The following is a 24,607-nucleotide window of genomic DNA, read 5'->3' on the forward strand; positions in this document are numbered from 1 at the left end:
CGGGACACGGCAGCCAGCTGGAGGAGTGATCCACTCAGGGAGAGAGACAGTAAAGGAGCGACTTGATTGGAATCACTCCGGGATTATCCATCCTGTAACAGCATTAAGACGAATTCTCCAGCACAAAGGTTACTTTCTTATACCTAGAACAAGAGACTTTGTTTTCTGAGTCCTTACATGCTCTATTGCGAGGCTCATCAGAATGCAGGAAGCTGGGGATGCGGGAAAAGTTAAGATCCTCATCGCTACTCGTGCCATATAATCTGCATGGTTGCTGGACTTTAATCATGTAGCCAATTTATAGTTTTAAAATCAGTTGGATATTCTCTCGATGACATGCGGGGCACTTTGAAATTTTGCTCTTAGCCAGCGAGAAGTCTGAGGAACAGGACACAGACAGGTTTATTTCGGTCCTTGTCCCGTCTGAGCCCTCTGTAGCCTCTGCTTATCCGGACGAACATGGCAAGACTTCGGAGGAAAGCTTGCATAGTTCTGCTCCTCTTCACCATATTCGTCTTCGGGACTATGATGGGACTGAGGACCCTAAAGCCCACTGACGGCTTTTCGGATCTGGCTCCAGGCTTGGAGCTTCTGCCGATGATAGGAGGGAAAATGGACCGGCGCTCCGTGTCCCGGGACATCACCTCACCCCCGGTTCAAGTCCAAGAGCCTGCCGGCAGCAACACCAAAGCAGTTTTGTCTAACTCCGGTCCCGAGGGTACTATATTTTATGATGTTCATATTTTTTACCACATTTGGTATGGTAACCCTCACATGGACGGCAAATACATTCATTGGGACCACATCCTTGTTCCACACTGGGACCCCAAAATAGCATCCAGCTACCCCAGAGGGAGACACATGCCCCCCGAAGACATCGGCTCTAGCTTTTACCCCGAGCTTGGTCCATACAGCTCCAGAGACCCAGACGTGTTGGAGTCCCACATGGAGCAGATCGGAGCGTCTGCCGCAGGTACAGTTCAGACGTGTCGCGAGAAAATAGCTCGATGCTAGTTGGGGTATCTGAAGCAGGAATCTGTCCTATCTAAGCTCAAAGCTGCCCCGTTTGTTGCCGCGCTCAACATTTTCAGCACCACTCATCCACTGGACAGCTCCCTGAAAGCTCGGCTCAGTGCTGAATTTCTTTTCTACAGCGCAGACACAAACTTGAGAGATTTGAAAACTACATTTATGTACTAAAGACAAACTTATCAGGCCTAAAGTAAGGGTATACTTTTATGAGTATCTCAATTTGAAAATTAGTTGAAAATTAAAAGTTTAACATGGTGTAATAAGCTTGTAAACACTTTTTATAGTTTAGGAAAAACAGTCTGTAGTGTCAGTATTCATAATTATCATATTTCAAAATGACATAGGCTTCATTTAAACAACAGCCGGTTTAATGAAGTTAATTGTCCCACTTGTAGACTTTTCATTGAACATTCAAAACTCCAATAGCTAAATGTGTTGGTTTTAGTTATTTATTAATTTTGTAAGCATAAATAGAGTAACATTTTCACATCATCACGAGACCACATATACCAGAGTAACATGTTGCACGGTGCACCACAATAAGGAGGTTACTAGTTCATTTCCTGGCTAAGACCCTTCTGTGTAGTTTGCATGATCTTCCCATACATGTATGAGTATCTTGCAGGTGCTTTAGCTTTTTCCCAATGTCCAAAAACCCCAAGCCAGTAACAAATGCTTGCAATAAAAACAATGAACAAAGGTTGGGTTAGGTTGTGCTCTGTGGTTTAAAATTTGAAAACTTAAATAAGTTTGCTGATTAAAAAAAAATTCTAGCAAGCTAGATAATGGCCATTTTATAAATTCTGAGGACTTAAGACTTGCAACAGTTTTTAAAGGTGTCCATTTGTGCATTGAAAGATATATTGTCGGCCTTTTACAGCCCAGTTTTACCTTTCTAAAAGACAGCAGACTCTTGTAGCCTGATATCAAATAACAGCTTGGTGAGTCCAGCTATCAGCAGCCAACACATGATAGGCCCTGATGTTTCTGCCCTGCAGCTCAGTAGGTTATTGTACACCAACCGGAATGATGACCAGACAGCACGCCCTGTCTGCACATGGCAGCGACAGATGGATCATGGGAGCGCAGGCTCTCAATCCCTAACTAAAACAATCCATTAAATTAGAGAACACAGCCAGCACAACTCCAAACAGTTCCACTTGGCTTGATGACTGATTCCCCTCCACTTTACGAGGCTCATAAATAAAATGAAGAGCTGCGGCCATATTCTTAATACACACAGTGATGGTTAGGTACTGTAATATAATAGTCCCACACAGCTCCACAGCAAGCAGCATTGAGTTTAATGAATTACCTTCAAGTGCCAGGATCCTCTGGTGCCAGGAGCTGCTGTGGCTTACATGAAGTTATCTCTCAACAAGCATTAGAGCATGAGGCTGCATTTTGCTGCTGAATTTATGAGCTGTTACGCTTCATGCTTTACAGAAAGAGAGACACTGCCACTAAAACAGGATATAAGTAATGATCCAAGGATGACATGCATATACATCAGTCAGGTGCAGGGTATGTGAGCAGGAAGGTTTTAGGATACAAAAAGGAAACTGGCCAGTGTACAGCTCTGGATGGAATAATGAGCTGGTCTATCATACACATACCCAAGGGCCCAAGGAGTCAGAGGTTATCTGGGGCACAGATGAAAGAAAGCATTTCTTCTTGACAAGAAAGTACAACAAAGAGAGATAAGCAGTGCACAAAAGGACAGAGGGACAATCTGATAGAGACCAGGAGCACAAAAAAAACTCAAAACAAATTTGTAACAACAACAGAAAGACTACAAAGTGATGCAAAAAGGATAAAACTGCTACAAAGGAATGGGAAAACTCACTAAATTACTACCTCGCCACCACAAACAGCTGCAAAACATCAAAACCCAAAGCAATTCTACTTAAAAGAGATGCAAACAGATTTAGAAAAATTAAAAAAAACAGCACAGTAATTACAAGGAGACACAAACCAACCACAAAGGTTTAAAACCAAAGAAAGACAAAAATAACTAACTTTTGTTTATGTTGGTGTGTCCACTGAGGCTTATTTCCTAGAATGCATTGTCTCATTATCCGTCCATGCATCCAACACCTTGCAACGAACCTGTCTGCCATCTGCCTGTGTTTTGTTCAACATGTGCAGTAATTACCCTAATGGATTTCCAGAACAGATACTTCAAGTGTGTTCAATGAAAGTGCAACTGGCAGTGTTCACTGGATGGTCTCAAATGAGTTTGTAAAAGTGTGTGAAGAGCTGCGTGGAAACCTTCACGGTTGATTTATGAAAGCTAAAGTTTTCAGATCAGATTCTTCCCACAGGATTGTCAGCATTTCTTACGTCCAGCATGTAATCCATAATGTGTAAGAAAGCAGTCTCAGAGGTTATATGAACTCCAGACATTTTCCTCTGTAGATGTTTTCTGAGGTGTTGAACAATGTGTTTGTCCAGGATGGATGATCAGACTCATGAGCTTTTGCCTCCCCAGGGGTTCTGGTCCTGTCCTGGTATCCTCCTGGCCTGGCTGATGATAACGGGGAACCTGCTGAGGATTTAGTACCAGTTATACTGGATACTGCTTACAGGCACAACCTCAAGGTAAGAGACACAGCACACTTTTAATTTTTGTGACACTGATACAAGAGGAAAAGACACAATTAAAAATCAAAGCACTTCTCAGAGAGTTTCGATATTGTCTTCATCAAGAGACATCAGTTTGATTTCTATTTCCAGCAGAAACAAGATGAGTTCCCTTGCCACCCTTGTTCATATAGAGGACAGAAGATATATGTCTTGTGGTCTGAGATAACCTTTGCTAGATGAGCTTGTATTCTCCAAGAATTGCTTTGAAATAAAATATAACAGTGATGCTAGCCATGGACAGATGTTGCTTGCTCGTTCGGACTCATCAAAGAAATGTTGTGGTTGCATACAGCAAAGACTAAAGGGCTGTTGTGTACAAGATTACCATTTTTGTCTCAAAAGCCTGATTAAATTGAACTTTTTAAATTTTTTTGACAATAGATATATCTGCTATGCATCCTAAAATAAAAGCTGAAACTTAAACATTTTCTTGTTTAACATTACTGAAGCCAAATAATCGTATCTTTGCAACTGTAAGATGAGTTAAAGTTTTTCCTGAGCTGTAACAATATCCTCATGCTTGGGCTCTGTTGCAGAGCATCTGAAATCCAGTTTGACAGAGTTTTCATTATAGCACGTATTTAAAAACATATTGTACAACATTATCTCCTGCACAGTGATAAGTATAAAATGAGTTTCATGCAGGCATCAGTTTATGCTTTATTTAATGAGAAATTGAAAGAGGACCAAGCACAGAGCCTCAGGGTGCTCCAGTAATTAGCCAGACTTTCATACACTACAAACCACTTAAACAAAACAGACAAGCTCAAACTGATAAGACAAAATTCTCCCTTGCTGTATTTAAGAAGGGCATTTGATCAAAACATTAATCTTCTTTAAGTTAAGTTTCCACCTTCAGAGAGAAAGACATTCTTTCTTTCTGAATAGCTGTCAGAAAGAGGCAGAAACATTCCTGTTTTTTTCTGTCTAGTCATTTCACTTAAACCGCAGTTATACAAGAGCAAGAAAAGGCTTACTGATGCTTCACAGAGCTGAGGCAGAGAGCTTAATACTTCTCAGAATAGTAATCTCAAACAAAGCCAGTGTGCTGTGGTGAGTCTAACAGAGAAGTGGCAGTTTCTTTTTGTCACAGGGGAAAAAGATTGAATGCTGTAGAAGTCGCTCCGCTGCTTCCTCTAAAGCCGTCTTTGCTGCTCAGGGATTTGACTCCAGATGTTTACAGCTGCAGTGACATCTCCAGCATCAGAGCAAAAACAGGTCAAAGAACTGCTGTTGCTGCGACTGAATCAGTTGTTCAGTGAGGCCTGAATGAGCTCGGGAGCATATCGGCAGAGTGGAGGAGTGGGGGGCTAGAAGAGTCACATGACCAATTGCCAATTAGGTTGGAAAATGGCACGTTGTTGGAAATTAACTACAGTCCATGTTGGTTTCCTTCTGGCTGTCACTGAATCAAGAGCTTAGTAATCTTTAACAGGGGAAGCACACATGTAATATGATACCATTCACCTTCAGTTGTTCTCCATATATAGAAATAACAGGGATTGATAATTCTTGAAACATCTGTCACTTTTACATCAACTCATTAACAGTGATAAGAGTGAAAAGTGTAAAATGAGCATGAGAGAAACATGCACTTTAAAGCCATTTAAAAGATAAAGTGAGCCTGCTTTCTATATGAATTTAAAATGACATGTAAGAGGGACAGGTGTGTAAGAGTTTTTTTATGTTATGGTAGGCACCATTAATAATGCACCAACAGCATTTGTGCAACACACTACATGTTTAAGTGTAAAATAAAGCAAGCTGACATTTGAGGAGTGCAGTTGCAAGAAAAAAGCATTAGCGTTGCTGTATGGTTTTGTTTGAATTCCTCTGTGTTTAGAACTGGATGGTTGGCTGAAAAAAGGATAGATATGAGTTTTTAGTTTGTAGAACATTTGAAGCAGAAATTGTGAAAGCTGTGTCCTTGAAGTAGCCTCTTAAGTGTGGAGATAAATGCTTTTTTATAATTTTTTTGTCAAACTTACTTTTATGCACTGATTTTGACTGTTTGCCAAAGAAAAGCATACTGAGATGTCACCTGCAAAGCACACTTAATTTACTTTTCATCATAAACTTCATTATTATTAATGAAAAAAATCAGACATTGTAAAATAATATTTTCATTCCACTTATGTTAAAATGGTTTGTGAAAATGTCCCAGCAGAGATGTGTTTACCTTGAGGCTTTTAAGGGCAACCTGTAAAAATGAACCCACATTTGTAATCTCTGCTGTTTAGCTGCAGGCAAAGAAATAATGCATCTCAGTGAGGTCAGAGGAAGCAAGGCTAAGATTTTATACACCATGCTTAGCTGTTGAGGTTTTACACATTATGGTATGAGGAGAAAAGCTCATACAGGGATGTAGTGCCATGTTTTATTATCACTGGTGACTCAACACGCAAGACACTTTCATCAAAAGGTTGGGGGACGCAAGTGTCACAACAGGCCGTGTTGTTGTCTATAAATCACCCTAACATGTTTCAATGAATGGAAGCTCTTATCTTTTAAAAAGCACAAGCACAATCTTTTGCAATCACAATCAAAGCAAATAACACTTTTGAATAAAATGTTTCTGTTATGCAGAATTCTAAGTGTAGTATTTCCCAGCATCCTCTTCCAGATTTGTTTTCTTCCAGGTTTTCTGTCTTTTGATGAACTCCTCCCACTCCCCTAGCACAGGAGGACATTTATCTTTGGAGTGCTTCATCTTGCATAATTTCAGTAAAGTGCTGACGACGTAAAGAGCTTTGGCTCTGATCGTTTTGGAACTCTAATGCAAATTTTCTCAAGCAAGAATCATGAAAAATGCCTTTGCTCTTTTCTACTGGGAGGAAAGAGGGACATCCAAGTGAGGAGGACAGACGGTCCCACAGGAGAAAAGGGAACAGCCAGAAAAAATGTCAGAGCTGGTCAATCTGTAATGTACTTTAGGGGCCAGTTTAAGAAATGCTTTTGAAAATTAAAAAGCAGATTTGTTTTAAAAATTACTTCCTTGTCACCCTCTGAACCAATCAGCTGACATTTAATGATGATAAATGCCTCTGTAGATAATCATTTCTTGGTTTATTAAATTGCTTAGAGTGGTGCCTATCCATCTGTTTCTGATGAGTCTCAGCTTCACTGTTGATAGTAAATTACACAGTGTTTTCAATGGCTTCCTTTGAAACCTGAACAAAGAAGCTTTTTATGATCACTTTTTAATAAACAGGCATACAGTTTCTCAAATAATGCAATTTGCTCAAGACTTTTCAAAGTAGAGTGCAAGCTATGGGAGGTTATTACAGTAGTTTGGGTTCTGCCTGCTTCTCCTTTCCGTACTGACAGTTTTTCTTGTATTTTCAGTACTACCTGACCTACACATGTACTGCAAATGGGAACAAGGACACTTCTCAGGCTGAAATCCAGCCCTCGCCCACAGATGCTCCATTATCACGTAGGATCTGAAAATGGAGATAGGCCCTCAGAGAGACCATTCTGTATGACTCCTTTAAAGTAGTGTTATAATGCTGGGGCCCAATGTTACAAAGAACAAAGACAGAAACATCTGGAAGCGTAGAATCAAAGTCTTTCAAATGATTCAAATGTATTGTTTTACTTCTCTTAATGTATTTTTTCTCAACTGTTTTTTGCCTCTCGTTCTGTTTTCTATTCCAGTCGTCACAGCAGCCTCTCCTCCTCCTCCACCCTGAGGTCGAGCACTGCAAGTTGCCCGACAGATTAAAATGAAATAGAATATGCAAATGAGTCTTTAGATTGTTTTGTGAAGCTCAATGGAGCATGAATATGGCATTAACCTCCTTAAGATTCATGGACAGATAAAACTATTAGAGGACTCTAGGGTAAAACTTTACTGTTGAACCTCATCTCAAGTAGATCTATCTAAAAAGACACCCAAATGTTACAGACAAGCAGCACAAAACTTTCCCTGCCCCCCTCTTCTAATATCTAAGGTATTTTTTTGCCTAATTGCTCATCCAAAAATTTCAAAAGCAATTAGGCAAAAAATGAGTTTGACTAAAAGCAAAAGGTATTTATCAGTAGTATTAAACTGTGAAAGTGGGGTCCCATCTTTCTTTTTTAGGTATTACTTGTCCCTTTGGTACCCTGTAATAGCTTCACGTGATTTACAGCTCCATATATTCCTACTGTCCTCTTACTGGTGTTTTAGAAAACTTGTATTTCAGCTTCTGTCTAAAATTCTTTGATTTAGCTGCTGTCTCTTTAAGGCTCCTTGTCCACAAAACCCCATCCCTCTGATTGGTCAGCCCCCTAGAGGCCTGTTTAAACTATGTGCAGACTTAGGTGTTTCAGGTCCACCTCTCTGACATAGTACAAATCAGTTAGGAGGTCCTCACATGATGACCCCATCATTTAAACAAGACGTTGTTAAGATCTCATAAAGATTTTGACTATTTTTTACATTGTTATTTTATAACTATGTGAAAATATGTAAATTATTATCTATTTTTCCCTATTTAAGGAATGTTGAGTAGAAGAAACCTTTGTACAGAAGGTTGTAAGTGCAGAAAAGTGCAAGATGAGGCTGAGTGCAACAACCCATAAATTAGATCTAGTATACAGTGCAATAGTCATAACTTGACTCCAGTTCATGTTAATATAATACAACTAGAAAAGCACTCAGAGAGCGCAGACCTCCGCCAAGCATATTGTGATTGTCATGCAACACTTCAGTCCTACTTTAATGCTATACTCCCTTTCAGCAGACTGTCTGCTACAATTGGTGTTAGTTGCAGGTTTGTACAATAATTTTTTACCTGAAAGTGTTGAAAATTATGATGACCCAGTACACATTTCATGTTCCGGATCTTAGTATCCAGAATTTTGCCAGGATCTGGATTGTAGAAATTATGGTGACCTTGCTTTGTATTGTTTTGCAAAGCAATCCAGCCATTTATCATGGAGTTGTATACACATATGGTGAAAAAGGCCCTATCTCACAATGATAAAGAATCCTGGATTCAATCAAAAAAAGTCCTGGATCCAGACGGCGATTCGGATCACCTCCAAAATGTAATCACTTCTTCCCTATCCCATTTTGAACATTTCCTGATCTCGTCATGATCCGTTTGTTGTTCACAGGCAGACAGACAGACAGACAGACAGACAGACAGACCAACTCCCAAAAACATAACCTCCTTGGTGGGGATAATAAATCTGATCAAGGAGCTCAATATCTCTGTAATGTTTGGTGTCTGTGTGTATGATTGAGGGTTTTCGTCAGGGGAAATGGTGTGGAATTTTGGTCCTGATGGGCTGAAGCCTTTTGCCTTTTGTGGGAAGAGTTTCACAGAGTTTGTCTCCAGAGTCAACGTGGTAGACCATGATCTCATCTCTTGAGAGACAACAGATAGCAGCCAATCAAATCTACTCAATGACAAACCAATCATTGCAGCTCTGCTGTTATGAAGCAAAAGTAAGTGCCTCTGTCTCCAGTAACATGCTGAACCACACTTCAGTTTCATGCGTTCCATCATCTTCTCTAAAGTTATTGGACTCTTATTTTCACAGCTCCCTCAAAAGCGGGTATAGCTGAGTGACTACAGCACGATTTTAAGTTGTTGTGAGTCATGAAGGTGTAGAGGTCTGTTGGCCTCCACCAACACTTTATTTACTCACTTTTTTTATCTGGAGGAGGATGAAAGGAAATCTTCCTTAGAATCACGCTTATTTGGAAAAGGAGCATCTCTTTGAATAGAGTGAAAGAGGTGCATGATGTTGCTTTGACAGCTGCTTCATTCCTTTGGAGGAGTATGTCTGGGATTTTGTTCAACTAATGCACAGAGTGAGTCTTCGGAAACATGAAAGATATTTCGCTGCAAGAAAATATCTTGAGGTACAACAAGAAACAAATGAGAAAATAACAAAGAGGGAAGAAAAGTGTCAATTTTAACACCAATCCCTTCTAAGTTACAGTTTGAATAGGAAGCACGCTCTTCAGTGCATGCTCACAAACCTACAATAAGATGAATGTGATAGTGAGCAGAGGTGGCTCAGCAGAAACAAATCCAACTCTCAAACTAACAATCCCACACCACACAGCTAAAAACACACTGACCCCTCTTTGGGTTAAGGTGTACAAGAAAAGCTATGTACTCTTTATTATATAAGTTGAACAGTATTTCAGCAGCGCCCACACATGGCTTGTGTATTTTGTATTTTTGTACGGCAGAGTTGGAGAGCAGATCACATGGAGCCTCCACAGCAGTGCTGCTGCTGCCGCTGCTCGACCTCAGCTTGGAGAGGAGCTGAAACAGTCCTTCTGCCCTAGGGAGGGTGGGGGATGTTTGATGGGGGAAGGGTGTGTGGGGGGGGTATTGGAAGCTGGGAGGAGAGGAGACGAAATGTGCATCATGGGTGCCATGACTCAGTTTGCCTCCCTAAACAATCAGCACCCTGAGGGGCTGTGAAAGTTCTGTCAAGCAAGGAGGCTGTGAAGCAGGATGTACACAGGGGGAATAAGACCCAGAGGTGCATCATGAGTGTCTTGTTTCTAAAGCATCACATGGCTACTTTTCCACACTTACATGATCCTGTGTTGTTTTTCCACCCAGATTCGATGCCAAAACTCCTGCACAAGAAAAATCCTCAACTTTGTTAAAATTGATCTCTTTGTTATAAAGGTCTGGACCTTTTCTCGATGCGTTGGCTCATTGTCCTCCTCTTCGTTCTGCATGACATGGCACTAAATTCCAGTCTGCTCAGCATAAATCATGCTGGAGTTGTTCCAGCCTCTCGCCGTCGATGTTTATGAGCTATTAAAATGCGTCAACTCTGTCTCATTTACCTCTAAATTACCACAGAGTAATGGGCCGGTGTGTTTGCAAAATGAGCTGAGTTTTCTGGTGGCCCGTGATCTGCTGCAGTGAGCAGGAGACAATAACAGCTTTTATTCCTCTCTATGCTTGACAAGTATTTTGCTTCATCCTCTAACACAGCCTTGGTAATTCAGGAAAGGTTCATATTGGATTTCACATAACCGGGCGAGAGTCTAGAGAGTTATTGCATCATAAACAGTTTTCAGGCCATGATATGCTTTGACTGCCAGGATATTCCTCTTTTTATCTTTCTTCCTGTTGCTGTTTTGCCAGCAATAGGCCTCTAACGCCGTCACAGTGTGTGTATTGTTGCACATAAAAGCACTCAACATAGCCATTAGTTTCACAAGTAGTGCTGTTTTTCCTGTCTTTGGTCCGGCAGCCCCTCTGTAGACATGCTCAGTTTAAAACAAATTTTCAGATTTTACTGTATTCCAAGCACCACTTGCATCCATTAGTGCACTTATAGTCAATGTCACAGTGACACTCAGTGCTGCCAAAAGTACCTTTTCCATTAAGAAAATCAAGTGTGCTGATCACCATGTGCATTTCAATGCAGCGTTCCTATTTTAAACATCATTCACACGTATCATTCATGAGATCTTATTCAGGATAGCCTTAGAGTTCTCTCTGCCAGCGATTCTTCCCTTTAGCCATGCCAACTTTAATCCTTTAGGAATGGCAAACATTTGTCTACCTGTCAACTACGTGGGTCCAGAGGGAAATCTGTGCCATGGTACCAAATGGCTGCATCCTTATTACTTAGATGATTCAATTATGTTAACTCTACTGTCACCAAAGAATAAATCTGAGGAATATAAATGGTAGACTTACGATTGATCAAAGCTGAACAACATGACACAAGGTACCAGACTGAGCTAGATAGCAAGTAGGCCTACAACTAATGAACATTTTAATGTTGGCTCATGTATTGATACTTTTTTTCGACTGGTCGATTAATCACAATTTTTGGCAAACTGTTTTGGATCCCTTTTTTGCCTGTTTCTGTATGCATGTTTCTGGTGCATTGTAGCCAATTTTGTTTTTTGATAAAATGTTCCCAAACTTTTGAAGCCCTGGGTTGGCTTTTTCAAGCATCTTCCATGCGCTCTGCCATAATTCATGTGAACTTCTTCCTCCATTTCTGAGTAATCATTGGGAGCGATACTGCCCCCACCACATCCTGTAGTGAACTGCAGGGACAGATGAGTTTTTTTACACGCTGGTATCTAATTTACCATTATCAAAAAACATTATAATATGATGCTTTAATTCCCATGTCAACAAATTTTTACAACTATCGTTTTCAGTCATGTCAACTAATAGTTGCAGCCCTAACATCAAGCTGGTTAAATATTTACTGAATGCTGTTAGAAATCCAACACAAGATTCAACCCAGGTACATACTTATACACATTAGTTCTCTTGCTGGTCAAAACCAGAATTAATAGTTGGTTACATAAATTTTGATTGGTTGAAAATGTTGTCCTGAAATACCGAACGTTGTGTTTAGCTGTAGCACATAGCGACCACGAGCTCAGCTGTAGCCCTGCAGTGTTGTTAGAATACCCTACTACCCGGATGTAAACATGCAAAGAAGTGCGGTGAAGAGTAAACAACGCATGCATGAGGACATTAACCAGCACGGGGCCATAAGGCTGGTGGTGCTAGCTCTGCTAGTGTTAGTCACAGTTGGAATTTGATTTTTTATGATTACCAGCAGATTGTGTCATCACAAAATTAGCTGCATTAAACAAATTTGGACTATCTTCAAATGTTGTTTTGTTTTTACCTTTCAACCAGTCATTTAGCTGGAATTTAAATTTCTATTTAAACAAGGACAGTAAATAACATCACTACTTCAAGTGTTTCATCCTCTCCATAAAAAACAAACAAACACATTATTTCTTTTTGCACAGAATAAATCCAAACTAACTTGAGTTACAGAGCAAATTTAACAACGCTAAAGAGCCATCAGCTCAAAAACTGTAAAATCCATGGAACATAACAGCAAAAAGACCTTGTCTACCAATAGTGTCTGATCATCATCCAGTGCAATCACCTGGTTCACATCTGATTGATCAGATACTTTTTTATGGTTTACTTTATACATTTAAACTGATGTTATTCATATAAGCTTCATCTCAGTTTTGTTCTTGGTCCTTTTTGTCCTTTGATGAATCAATATGGTAAACATAAGAAACGTTAAACCTAATTGACACTAACTCCCAATTTGTTTTGTGGCTTTGCATAAATCATCTCTACCATGGTCTCTAAAATGTTCTATAAGTTTTTGCATTACAACAGGAATTTGTATGCTAAGTCAGCCCTCTGCAGCTCACTCTGAGACATCTCACATCCATTAATTTACTGTTGACCTCCATCATATTAAAAAAAGCTCTTTTCCTCCACATTGTTTCCCTTGAGTATCTGCTGCCTGAGATGGAAAGTGTTTCTCTTTGATCATACATAATTCAAAGTTGCTGAAGTCCCTGGCCATGCCTTAAAATATTCAACTTAAGCACTTTTTGTGTACATGTCACTTCAGGTCTCTGGTTCCTCTGTGACTGTTTTCTATCAAGTGCAAATATATGTTTCAAACTGAGCTGTGGCTATGCTTGAAGATCTCTGAGACTGTATGTTACAGTCACATCCAGTACAGAGGAATCTGTTGTGACCAAAGTCAGTGTTACACTCTTTTATTCATCGCTTTTTAAAGAACTTGTACCACATTCAGGTAACTTTACTTGTTTACAAGTGTAGAGAAAAGAGAGGCCCGATGTCATGCAATCTTTCAGGCCACATGAGGTCAAAGCAGTGAGTGACAGCTGACTGGCTTGTTTTTCATAATTCTAACAACACAACTTTTAAATATGTATCATATTGAGCTGTTTTCTGTCTGAGAGGTCTCCTCTTGATTTGAAAGTTTGCTCTGGGTCAATACTTGCTATCTGTAAGTGCTCAGTGTGCTATCTTTTTTGTATTAGCAGTAACATAATCAATAAAAACTTATAGCTTGAGTATTTTTCCGTGTGTTTTCGCAGGTTGCATTTCATCTCCAGCCATATAGAGGAAGAAATGACCAGACCGTGCATGAAAACATCAAATACATCATAGACAGGTAAACAAACTTCCAGCCCTCACTCACTCACTCTAAGAGAGAGGCATTAAAATTTCATGAAGTGCTAACCTAATATTCTTTCACAGAAAAACTTTTTTGTTATATTTTTGGAATATAATGCTTTTACCCTGAGGATAGAACTGTTGATAGAGCAGGGAACAAGGAGATGGAGTGAGGAATGACATGCAGGTGAAAGTCACAGGTTAGAATCTATGTGAGGACTCTCACCTCTTTCTATGGAGTGTGCAACTTAAGCACTTGGCCAAAGCGGCACCTCTCAGAAGTTCTGATTATATAAGTCTGGTTTCCTGACTTATTAAAAAGCTTTTAAGAACGGAAACTAGCTCATGTCATGCACAAGTATATACAAACACTGGAAAACTTCTCAGAAAAAGAAAAGGTGACCTTTTGAACCATTTTGTCTACTTTGTTCTCAGTCATGCCAAAAAACTTGCACCCAAAGTGTTCAGTCATCTACAAAAGCATAGTGCAATGAGAAAAGAAAATGTGTTAAAGTTTTCATTTTTTTTCCTGAACTAACAACAGATCTCACTTACAGCAACTGTGTCTTGAATCATGCTTTAGCTGCTCTACTGATCTTGGAAAAAATGCTGCAACATTAGACAGATGATAACGCTTCAAGATGATACAACTGCAACGTCTTAAGGTGCCTGTGCAAAGCTGGCAAACGAGAATAATACCTGTTAAAGCTGGTTTAAGCAGAACAACCAGGGCCTATTTGCTTCTTTCTATAACTGTTGTTGGAATTTTATAGTCGTGGTATTTCATTAATACAGAAAAACAAGGGAGATTAACTCTCTATTTGAGATATTCAGAAACACACAGAAGTTTTTTTCGTCATGTGAGTGCAATACACTTCCATAGATTGCCAACACATGAAGCGTCTGCTACCCTGAGACTGTGTCATTAGAAACTTAACTTAGCACAAAAAGTGGGAAAATTTGTATTTGGTAAATTATCTCTTTGTCGTAAAAATACTTCTTGGAAAAAAATCTTATGCTTGTTTATTTCCGCTTTACATGGTACCACATTTGCCAGCACCAAACAGCTTACTCTGCAGTTGCTATTGACTGTTGTTTTGAGCTTCTGGCACCAAAAGGTGCTCCCACTCAGGTGCCTGATTAATATATTATTTGGTAGCACCTGTGAGCAAGGGACCAGCTCTAATGAATCAGCAAATTAATCTACTGAACATGAATTTCCTTGCTAATTGTGCTAAGCATATGTGTGCTTATAGCTTTTTTTGCGACATCATCCATTAAAATTCCTCCTCAGAGTACTGCTTAGGGTTTCAAATTGAACATTATTTTGTAGCTGTTTCTTCTTTATCATTGTAAACTGACAGCACCAAAGTGGCTTAAATGAAATGTTCACTTCCAATAAGTTTGACCTCCTTCATTACACTCCATGGCTTGCTATTCTTGCTGTATAAAATATGGGTCTAGAGACGTGATCTCAATAATAATTTGAACATTTAATGGTTGTTTCTTTAAGGTGATAAATGACATCTAGTGTAAAATATTCCCCTATTTCAAATTTTGGAAATTAAGAATTGAATTAGCCTGAGTTTTGCTCCTCAAGTTCAAAACTTTGTAGCATTTTCTTTTGGTTTCTCTATCTGTCATCACATTGAAATGCAAGAATTAGGGATGCATGATATATTGGTATTGGCCGATATTTACTCAATGGCTACTAGCCATTTTCAGAGCATCTTGAATGATTTTTTAAGACCCAAATAAAGTTGTTTTCTATGACTTTATAAACACCAAAACTACCCTAGAAGAGTGCACTCTCATCTCTTATGTCCCTCTTTCTGTTTTTGATCCAAAAAGCAAAAAAAAAGTACTTTTTTGATCACATTCATCTGGGGCGCTCCATCCTTTGATCCTCTCCATGGTTGTCTTTTCTCATGATCATGCCACTCTTTCTCTCAGAACTACCTCAACACATCATCTCAGATTGTTTTTTTTTTCAGCCAATATTGATATCAGTATATATCAGTTATTGGCCGTAACAGCAATAATAATATCAGATATCGGCTAAAATTTCCATATCTGTGCACCCCTAACAAGAATAATGTATGGGCCCAGAGAAAAGTTTTAATAGGTTTAGAGCCTCTTTATCACTACTAAGGTTTACAACATCCTCCCCATGATGCATGTTGCTATGGTGATCTATGCAGCCTCTTGAATCTGATCTTGTATTCCTCCTAAAGGTACGCAGACCATGGAGCCTTCTACAAGTTTACCACCAGCACAGGCAAAAGTCTTCCTCTCTTCTACATCTATGACTCTTACCTGACTCCACCAGAGTCCTGGTCAGAGTTCTTGACTCCCACTGGCTCCCACAGCGTGCGCGGCTCGGCTTACGACTCCATCTTCATCGCCCTGATAGTGGAGGAGCGCCACAAGCATGACATCCTCGCAGGTGGCTTCGATGGCATGTACTCTTACTTCGCCTCCAACGGTTTTTCCTTCGGCTCCTCTCACCAGAACTGGAAAGCCATCAAAGCTTTCTGTGATGGCAACAATCTGCTCTTTATCCCCAGCGTCGGCCCGGGTTACATCGACACCAGCATCCGGCCGTGGAACAACCACAACATGAGGAACAGGGTGAATGGTCGGTACTATGAGACGGCTCTGCAGGCGGCGCTGAACGTGAGGCCGGACATGGTCACCATCACGTCATTTAATGAGTGGCACGAGGGGACCCAGATAGAGAGGGCAGTGCCTAAGAAAACTGTGACCCGGGTTTACCTGGACTATCAGCCTCACGGACCAGATCACTACCTGGAACTGACCCGGCAATGGGCCGAGCAGTTCAACAAGGAAAAGGAGCAGTGGCTCATGTGAGTGCTCCCTGACCTGAAGTCGCATGTTGTAGTGCATCAGAGAGAGAAGAGTGAATGTAGAGACTGATCAGGATGGATGGAGTGTGTATGTACATGATTTTACCTTTTACTGACTTGACAAAGTAAGAGTTTCTGCAGGTGTATGAATCCACAAAAAGAATATGCCATGGTGTGGGTGTGACTTTGTTTCCAAATACGGCAGAAATAAAGGAAAATTCAGCCCAATTTGGACATTTTTATTGACAGGCGAAAAGTCTTAGGGGCTCAGAGGGCCTGGTTCTGATCTCTGTTCTCTAAATGAAACTTAATAAACTATTGTCTTAAAGTTCCTGTTTGACGTGTTAATAAAAACGTGTCAAGAGGAAAGGCTCTCATTTCTGTCTGTGAGCGGAAATTATAGAAATTACAACATCAATGATGAGCTGTTAGGGGTTACTTTTATGCACAACAGAGTAGAGCTCACTTTTCCTCTACTCTGGCACAGGAAGCTTCTACAACTGGTGAATATATTTTCAAAGTAACAAAGGCATGCAAGTGAAGGGATTGTGGAAAAATCAACATTATGATAAAACCAAAGGAAAAGAAGCATTCATCAGTGAAATAAAGAACTACAACCTGACAGCTTTGCATTAAAGCAGCTTCATTGAACTACTTTTTTTTGCCATTTTGCTTTATCCTTTTTCCAAAACTGAAACTTTATGATTAAACAGACAAAAACAACAGTGACAGTCCAAGAAAGAAAAAAGTAGATGTCCTTATTCTGCTGATGGGGTATGAAAAACTATTTTCCTAAGCTGTCTTGAAATATAAATAATATTTTAATAAAAGAAACTAAATTAGTACTTATAGATTTTTTTGTTACACTTTCAGGCATCATCCTTCATATCTTTTGATATCTTTAAATACGAAGTTTCTGGACACATCATGTGAATGTGGCTCATATTTAGTCAAAAAAGAAAATACAAAAAATAAGACATTAACATTTGATGAGATCAACGTTTTTGCAGTTTCGGTACACTGATATTAAATTTAGTTGTGCAAAGATTAAAGACAAAATCAGCCTCACTTCTTTACATTATGATAAACTTGATTCATGATTTATCTTAATGTTGGGGTGATTGCCTTCATGGAGAAAAGCTGTGCACACAGTGACCCTACCTCTTTTTTTTTTTTTAACAAAAAATAAACAAAAACAGGCTGAATCAGAGGATGATTCTGTTTTCAGAATTTTGTTCTTTATCATTTTGATTTGAAGAAATTCTGTTGTCAACTTAAGTCAAATTTAGTTACTGAGACATTTAAGACTTCAAGTGTGCTCTGATATTGATGTGGGTGTGAAGGGAGCTTCCAAATGATTTCTACTTCTTTTAAAATGCTCATTGAAGAAATCAATAATGAATAAAAACCAGATATCTAGAAATACACAAGTATTTTTTAAATGAAATCTTATTCCTTAAAAAAAACCCAACTCATCATACTGAGAAATAAAACATTTAATTATGTTTCTCTCTTTCTTAAAACAGATTTACATCAGAAGAGAAGGAATTTAAAAAATGAATTGGTTTTAAGTTGAAATTTAGCTGGTACTTTATTCATACATGTATTTCCCATCCTGTAAATATAATGCACCGGAGTTTGTGTGGCAAGAGACTATGTTAATGTGACAAAAAAAATAAATACAAGGGATTCATAATTGAATAAAACCTAGTTCTGGCTTTAATATCTATACCCACACCGTTTAATCCCATCCCTTATAATCCCAACACAATACTTCCAAATGCAAACTCCAACCGTTGTACACACAGGTAAGGTATTTAGCTCTGATGATACAAAAAATACAGTTTATGCAAAATAAACCTCATATTTAATAGCTCTGTCTAAATGTCCAGGAGAGCTGATAGTTCAAAAACCCTGTGACAGTCAAGACATTCAGAAAGAAAAAGGAAGAGAGCTTCCAACCTTGAATCAATGACCATCCACCATCAGCTGTTAAAAGCCTCAGATGTTTCCAGAGCTCCAGTTTTTCCCTGGAAAGACTCTTGCAGGAAAAAGAAGTCCTCTTTTCTGAAGCTGCTTGTGCGTCTCAGCATGTTGTGGAGTGAGCAGAGTTCAAAGGTCACGCCTCCCCCGGGTCCTCTGACAGTCCATATTTGCGCTCCAGCACTTCAACCGTAGAGGAAAGGGCGCTGAAAAAGAATTACAGTCATTTCATGTTTAATGTAGCGCAGCTCCTGCAGAGTTAGATACAGCCGTTTGTAGTGAGAAAGTGACTTTAACTGTCACTGTGTTTTAGCTCACTAATCACCGTAAACGGCCCTTATTACGCTCTACGATCATAATATTTGAATAATACGTCGGCTGTGCTTAGTCTCAGCAGGCTCTGCAGATGGATCGTCCTGAAGGTGATGGATGGCTTTTTAATGACACAGCAGAAAGCAAAAACACTGGCAGGTGCTGGATGCAGGTGGATCCTTCTAAGAAATTAACCTTTGCTGAATAAATTTCCGCCTTTCTGAGTCATGCTCTAAACAGGAAAGCTGGACAGAGAGAGAGCACTTCTGTCCTGGATGTATTTGCTTCTCCTGGATTTAGTTCATTTAAAGTCTGATGGCTGTGCAAGACTGCTGACTTTGTTCCTGAGTAATCTGGGAGCTGACCCTGTGCAAGCTCTGTTTTCTTACACTATGGGCCACATTTTTCCACCTTGTAAATTAATGAGATTAAAACTGCATTCATGAGAAAGAAGTTTCAAATTTAGGAGGATAACTAACGGCTAAAGTGCTTTTGATGTTTTCTCTTCATTATTAGGCTTGTTTATTTTCCTTAATGCATCTGTCAATTCTCCCATAAAAAAACTACTGTTCAGAATCAGTATTTATAGGGTACAAATATTTCAAACTGCAGATGTGACTTTCTACCCCAGATACAATCAGTACAACAAACATGTAACACAGATCACTCTACTCAATATTCATTGATTATTGACATCTGAACCATCACATCCTGTCAGAGTTAGGAATGCGGAGTTATTTTGTTGTATATGACCCACTTTAGTTTAAAATGTGATGAAAATGATCAAAAAGGGCCTAAATAGCAGATATTTCTCAGTGATGGTGGTGGTGATGGTGGTGGTGTGATTAAATGGATGTAGTGTCGGGACTCACCAGCCAGGTCTGATGATGCGGTATTTGCCGAGAACTGAGAGGTCGACCACTGTTGACCCGAGGCGGCTCTGGTCTTCTATTGGTCCTCCATCCACCACTACTGCTAGCTTCGACCAGAGCTCCTGAAACTCCTGCAGAGAAAAACACAGCAGCAATACAATTTGGATTACTTTAACCTTCACAGACAAATGCATCAAACCCCTCTCATTTGGAGAAAGAAGGTGGGAATGATATTGAATAACATTTTTGAACATAATGAATGTTAGACATTTATAAAAAAACTTCTCCTGTATTATTTCTCTCCACACACTTACATGTACAGCCACAGTGCTGGTGTGTGAGCTGATGTTGGCGCTGGTGAGAGCAAGTGGTTCTCCACACATCTGGCAGAGGCGTCTCATGAACGAGTGATTGGGGATACGGACGCCGACAAGCTGAAGAGCACAGAGCCGTGTAAAGAACAGATCATTTGTTTCATTCTGTCATAAAACTACGAGTTTATGTTTGATGCTTTAAGGACTGGACTCACTGAAGTGAAGGGGTTGAGATCTGTGTTCAGAGCTTCAGATCTGTCAAACACCAGAGTGACAGGACCAGGGAGCAGGTCGGCTAACAGTGGTGCCTTCACTGTCACCTTACAGTACCTGTTCCAGAAAACAAAATGTGTACTTTTAGCAGATTCTGATTTGCATGTTATTATGTGAAGATTTCAGATTCTAACATTCTATTATAACATGCAAAATAATAAAAAAAAATGTGATGCAAGTATTTTTTTATTCTTACTGGTTCAGCTCCTATTAATTTGTACTTTACTTACAGATGCCTTTATAAAGCTTGAGCTGTGACTATAAGTCAATGCTTCTTAAATGCCAGGTTTTGCTTCCTTTCTTTGTAATTTAGGTATTACATTAAAGTTCTTTTGATGTATGAATTTTATACAATGTAAGGAGGATCTGTTTTAAGTAGACTACAGCGCCACCTTTTGGCCTGGAGTCTCACACTGTTGTGAAGACATTACTCTTGACAAGGCGTGTGTTTGTTTTCGAAAAGAATGGAGATTAGATCATGGTTTTTTTTAACCAACTTTTCTTTGTTCAAGACAACTTTTAACCAGACACAACCCAATGAGGTAAGGGATTTATCAATAGTTTGGTAGTGCTGTTGCTTGAAACATGACGACAAGCAAACACTGTGAGTTTGTACCGTAGTTTAGTAGCCAGTTATGTGTAGCGCTACTGGCAGCCCAGTGCTCCAAGACATGTCCATAATGTGTGAATGTTGGTGAATCCTTGTTATTTCCTGCCAGTCATCTATCAAGCAGAGCTACCTCACTTTTCATTTTATTGAAAGACTCTCAAATTTCAACAGACCACTGCTGTGTAACTGCTGCATGTGGGTTAGAAGGAACATTATCACAGCTTAGCTTGTGTTTCAGCCTTTAGCTCATGCTCTATCACTCCCTCGTTCAGCTTTCTGCTGCTCTTCTATCCTTTTTCTTTGTCTGATAGGCCCCTGTCCACAATCACTGCAAAATGAATCACAGAAATGGTTTTCTGCATAGAAAAACACAGATCTATCTTCTCACTTGTAAACTTTGTCAGCCTGCTTGGTGTTGAGAAACATAGATGTGCCATAAATCAATCTGGTCCTGCTTTACCCAATCGGGAAGCTAAGAAGCAGCGTTTTGAAATAGCCTACAATGGTGCTGATAATCTCATTTTGAAGTAAGGATTACAATTAGGTTTATATCTAGATGGGAACCTTTTTCAAGATCACTTACAAAGACCCTTGAAGCAATTGTAAATTCAACTATGACTTTAAAAAAGGTAACTCTGACACACAGTCTAATGTGCAAAAATGCATATTTCTGTAGCAACATATCCTAACATGTCCATATGAAGATTTGGGACTGGAATGTTGCTAATAAATGCATTTTTTTTTTTTGCCAGTTTGATAGCCCGCATACCTTTGCATGCCTTTAGCATGTGTAAAATGTTTTAAAGATAAGATATCCTGCTGAAATAAAAGCAGAGTGATCTCTCATAAACCTATGTGTTAGCTGTCATTTAAAGCACAGTTACAAAACTAAGTAATTCATGCATACGGGGGAATATCTGTGACAGCAGCTGAGCTGTCACTCAAAATGTAGAATGTGTCTGATGGTGTGAAAACAGGAAATCAGCCTCTCCTCTGTACATGACTCCTCTGTGTATGACTAAGAGGTTTGTGCAGCATGATGGGTCTTTAGAAAATAAATCTCACTTCTGAGGGACTGACACCTGCACTAGTATTTTGCTCTGTTAAAAAAAGGAGTTTTTCCAGGTCAATGTTCAAACAATGGAAAAGAATCCAACAGCAGACGCCAACGCATGTGCATACTTATAGATATCCTCAATCTCTCCCACACAGATGGCCAGGGGCTTGTGTCCATTTCTGCCTTTGATTTCGTAGATTTTTTTGATTGCGTCGGAGTTCTGGGCCAGACAGGCTACGCCGTAGATGGTGTCAGTAGGGACAGCGACAACATGACCCTCCTTCAGCGCTTTTACCGTGCAACTCAGGACTTCAGCAGCATCTGTAGTTCAGAAACACAGATGATCAATCAGGCATCATGCACCACTGGATGGACATAAAGAGGAGACATTAGGCAAAAGAGCACAGACAGTCTGCCTTTTAATGAGCTGATGGAGAGGTTTGGAGTGGGAGGGTTGACAGAGGGAAACTAGCACAGTGTATGCCAAAGTTGCATACTTGGATCCGTCACAGCTCATCAAAGTCTACTAATTGGTTTTGCATTTACACTCTCCTTTTTTGTGCTACTGGTTTAGGGAAATCAACCATCCTCAGTAACTCTGAAGTCTCATTTTCATAACTTAGAGAACTTAGAGGCACAAGCTATGGTGGACTACCAAATGGCATTATATGATGACATTAATAAGAATATGGTATCTGTTGAGATTGGCATGGTACAATTTTCTTTCTTTTTAAATTTATCTGATCTAAAGGAACAAAATTGTATCATTTTCTATCCAACTTAAGTACGTAATTGTAAGGGCATGCATTTTGTTTCCTTTAAGGGATTTGGACAATCTGCACTTTGAATTTTTTTCCTCACCCCTTTGTTCTTCTTTTAGAAAGTCTACCCTTTCTTTGCCATGTTTTCTCTTATCACTCAACCAATCTTAAGTGTACTGTCTTTCATGGAAAAAAATGATGAGGGTTAAACTACAAATAGCAATCGTTTCTATTACCCGACACTACACTTCAAGTAGTTACACTGAAAAAATGCCCAAAAGATGTGTATGTATGATCCAACACTATGTAAAATGTCATTCTTCTTTACCAAAGAAATAACGTTATCTTGCCAAAGCTTGCGCAAACATCTGAAGAGATGCACTTGGGCACATTTGAGATAGAGTTTTGATGCCATGATGTTAAGTTTGTTTACTTTCCTGACCAATAACAACTGGAACCACAGTTTTCTACATGTGTTGATTCTTAGGGCAAATCGTCCCTCCAAGTCACACATGACAGGTTAAACAGGATTCTGATGTAACACGTTGCAATGTCTACCACCAGGTTACTTACAGCCAAACAGCTCATGGAAATATATTTTTCAGCTCTTAAAAACATTAATTTTCTTCCTTTATTTACAAAACAGTCTGTACCACGCACCCGCGTGTAGTTTCTGACCTGTTTGGCCCTCCTGATGAACAGACGGCCCATTGGAGGTCTGCGGTAGTAAACGCAGCACTTTAGTCTTCAGCTCTTTACACATCTCTCCTTCGAGTCTTTGAGCAGCGACTGAGCTGTAAGATCCTCTAGATTTGAGTAATTCAGCAGCAAAGTTAAAAACAGACTTCATAAACTCGAAGCAACACTGACGAAGGTGTCAATTCAGAGCCGGGGAAAGGAGCATGTTGTCGCCTGATGAAATGACAGGCGTCTTCCGGGTTACGCCCCCAAACATATGACGGCAACTTTCTTAAAGGGCCCGCAGGAGGGCGATCCGTAACGTCAGGATTGTTTTTTTTTTTTCCGTTGAAGAAATCATTGTCAAAGAATGCAAGATAAAAAAAGTAAATAAAATAAATAAATGAAAAAAAATCCAACATTTCCTTTAATTACATTCCATATTATTTATCATCTTTTGTCTTCTTTTCAAACGGTCCAGCGGATATTGCGCATTTTCTTTTTAGACGCTTTAGCCAATTGTATTTCCTTTTCACAAAATAATTAGTCAAAGTAAGCTCACCTGTTAACACCTACAGAAAAACGCAGTGGTCACGTGCACTGTGGAAACATACATTTTACTGCTAATATATGTCTCGACATGGCCTCGATTACAGGTAAAAAAAAAAAAAAAAAAAAAACAGTGTGCATTTATATTTTCGCATGTTGTCGTTTTTTTTAAAAGTAAAAAGGACACTTTTTTACACAGTTCCAGTTTATACTGAAGACACGTTGACACAGCACGTCACTGACGAGAGCGTTTCACAGACCAGACCGGTAAGCTCCAATCTAAAACTTGAACATTTTATTGCCAGACTGCTCCTACATAAAGGTGAGAAACGTGTTTTACTCTCCACAGAACCTGGAGGAGGTGGAGAGCAGACTGGTGACCCTGTCTGAGAATATAAACCTTTGTGACACCGTCCTGAATGACCTGAAGCGTCTCAGAGATGTTCTTACAGTAAGCTCTTTAAAAAATATAAAAAAGACTGTTGTGAAGTATCACTGATTTTTCAAAAGCAACTCTTTTATTTCACAGGGAAGATCTCCCCAGGATGTGTCTGTTCTGCCACAGCAGTGACCAAAGAGGCATTGGTTGCTTTCTTTTTAAATTGTCCTTTTATATGTTTGATAATTAAATACATTTTACTGAGTTCATTGACCGTCTCAATCATACTTCATAACTTTCAAGAAAAAAAGC

The 24,607-nt window shown here is 39.5% G+C and overlaps 2 protein-coding genes across 2 annotated transcripts; one reads left to right on the forward strand and one right to left on the reverse strand.

The window, feature by feature from the left end:
• The first annotated feature begins 7 nt into the window (after positions 1-7).
• On the forward strand, positions 8-17,129 carry LOC141800274 (glycoprotein endo-alpha-1,2-mannosidase-like protein). Its single transcript, XM_074682701.1, has 4 exons — positions 8-973; positions 3,524-3,633; positions 13,562-13,638; positions 15,875-17,129. The coding sequence occupies exons 1-4, from the start codon at positions 460-462 to the stop codon at positions 16,509-16,511; spliced, it is 1,338 nt and encodes a 445-aa protein (XP_074538802.1). The 5' UTR covers positions 8-459; the 3' UTR covers positions 16,512-17,129.
• Positions 17,130-18,262: 1,133 nt separating this feature from the next.
• On the reverse strand, positions 18,263-23,696 carry yrdc (yrdC N(6)-threonylcarbamoyltransferase domain containing). The gene is made up of 6 exons (XM_074682705.1): positions 23,368-23,696; positions 22,054-22,249; positions 20,204-20,318; positions 19,989-20,108; positions 19,675-19,805; positions 18,263-18,696 (listed from the first exon to the last, which is right to left on the reverse strand). The coding sequence occupies exons 1-6, from the start codon at positions 23,537-23,539 to the stop codon at positions 18,627-18,629; spliced, it is 804 nt and encodes a 267-aa protein (XP_074538806.1). The 5' UTR covers positions 23,540-23,696; the 3' UTR covers positions 18,263-18,626.
• Between the last annotated feature and the right edge of the window lie 911 nt (positions 23,697-24,607).

The sequence above is a fragment of the Halichoeres trimaculatus genome, unplaced genomic scaffold (assembly GCF_033239565.1).
Source record: "Halichoeres trimaculatus isolate MK-OKI-2021-1 unplaced genomic scaffold, fHalTri1.1 fHalTri1_scaffold_12, whole genome shotgun sequence".
NCBI lineage: Eukaryota > Metazoa > Chordata > Actinopteri > Labriformes > Labridae > Halichoeres > Halichoeres trimaculatus.

What these genes read in the sequence shown, in the direction of transcription:
- yrdc (XM_074682705.1), bottom strand. Translation starts at nt 23,539, where the DNA reads ATGAAGTCTGTTTTTAACTTTGCTGCTGAATTACTCAAATCTAGAGGA. An exon ending in CCAGCACTGTGGCTGTACAT is followed by an intron (nt 19,806 to 19,988) that starts GTAAGTGTGTGG and finishes TTTTCTCTGCAG; the next exon opens with GAGTTTCAGGAGCTCTGGTC. An exon ending in CGCATCATCAGACCTGGCTG is followed by an intron (nt 18,697 to 19,674) that starts GTGAGTCCCGAC and finishes ATTCTTTTTCAG; the next exon opens with CGCCCTTTCCTCTACGGTTG.
- LOC141800274 (XM_074682701.1), top strand. Translation starts at nt 460, where the DNA reads ATGGCAAGACTTCGGAGGAAAGCTTGCATAGTTCTGCTCCTCTTCACC. An exon ending in GATCGGAGCGTCTGCCGCAG is followed by an intron (nt 974 to 3,523) that starts GTACAGTTCAGA and finishes TTGCCTCCCCAG; the next exon opens with GGGTTCTGGTCCTGTCCTGG. An exon ending in ATCAAATACATCATAGACAG is followed by an intron (nt 13,639 to 15,874) that starts GTAAACAAACTT and finishes TTCCTCCTAAAG; the next exon opens with GTACGCAGACCATGGAGCCT.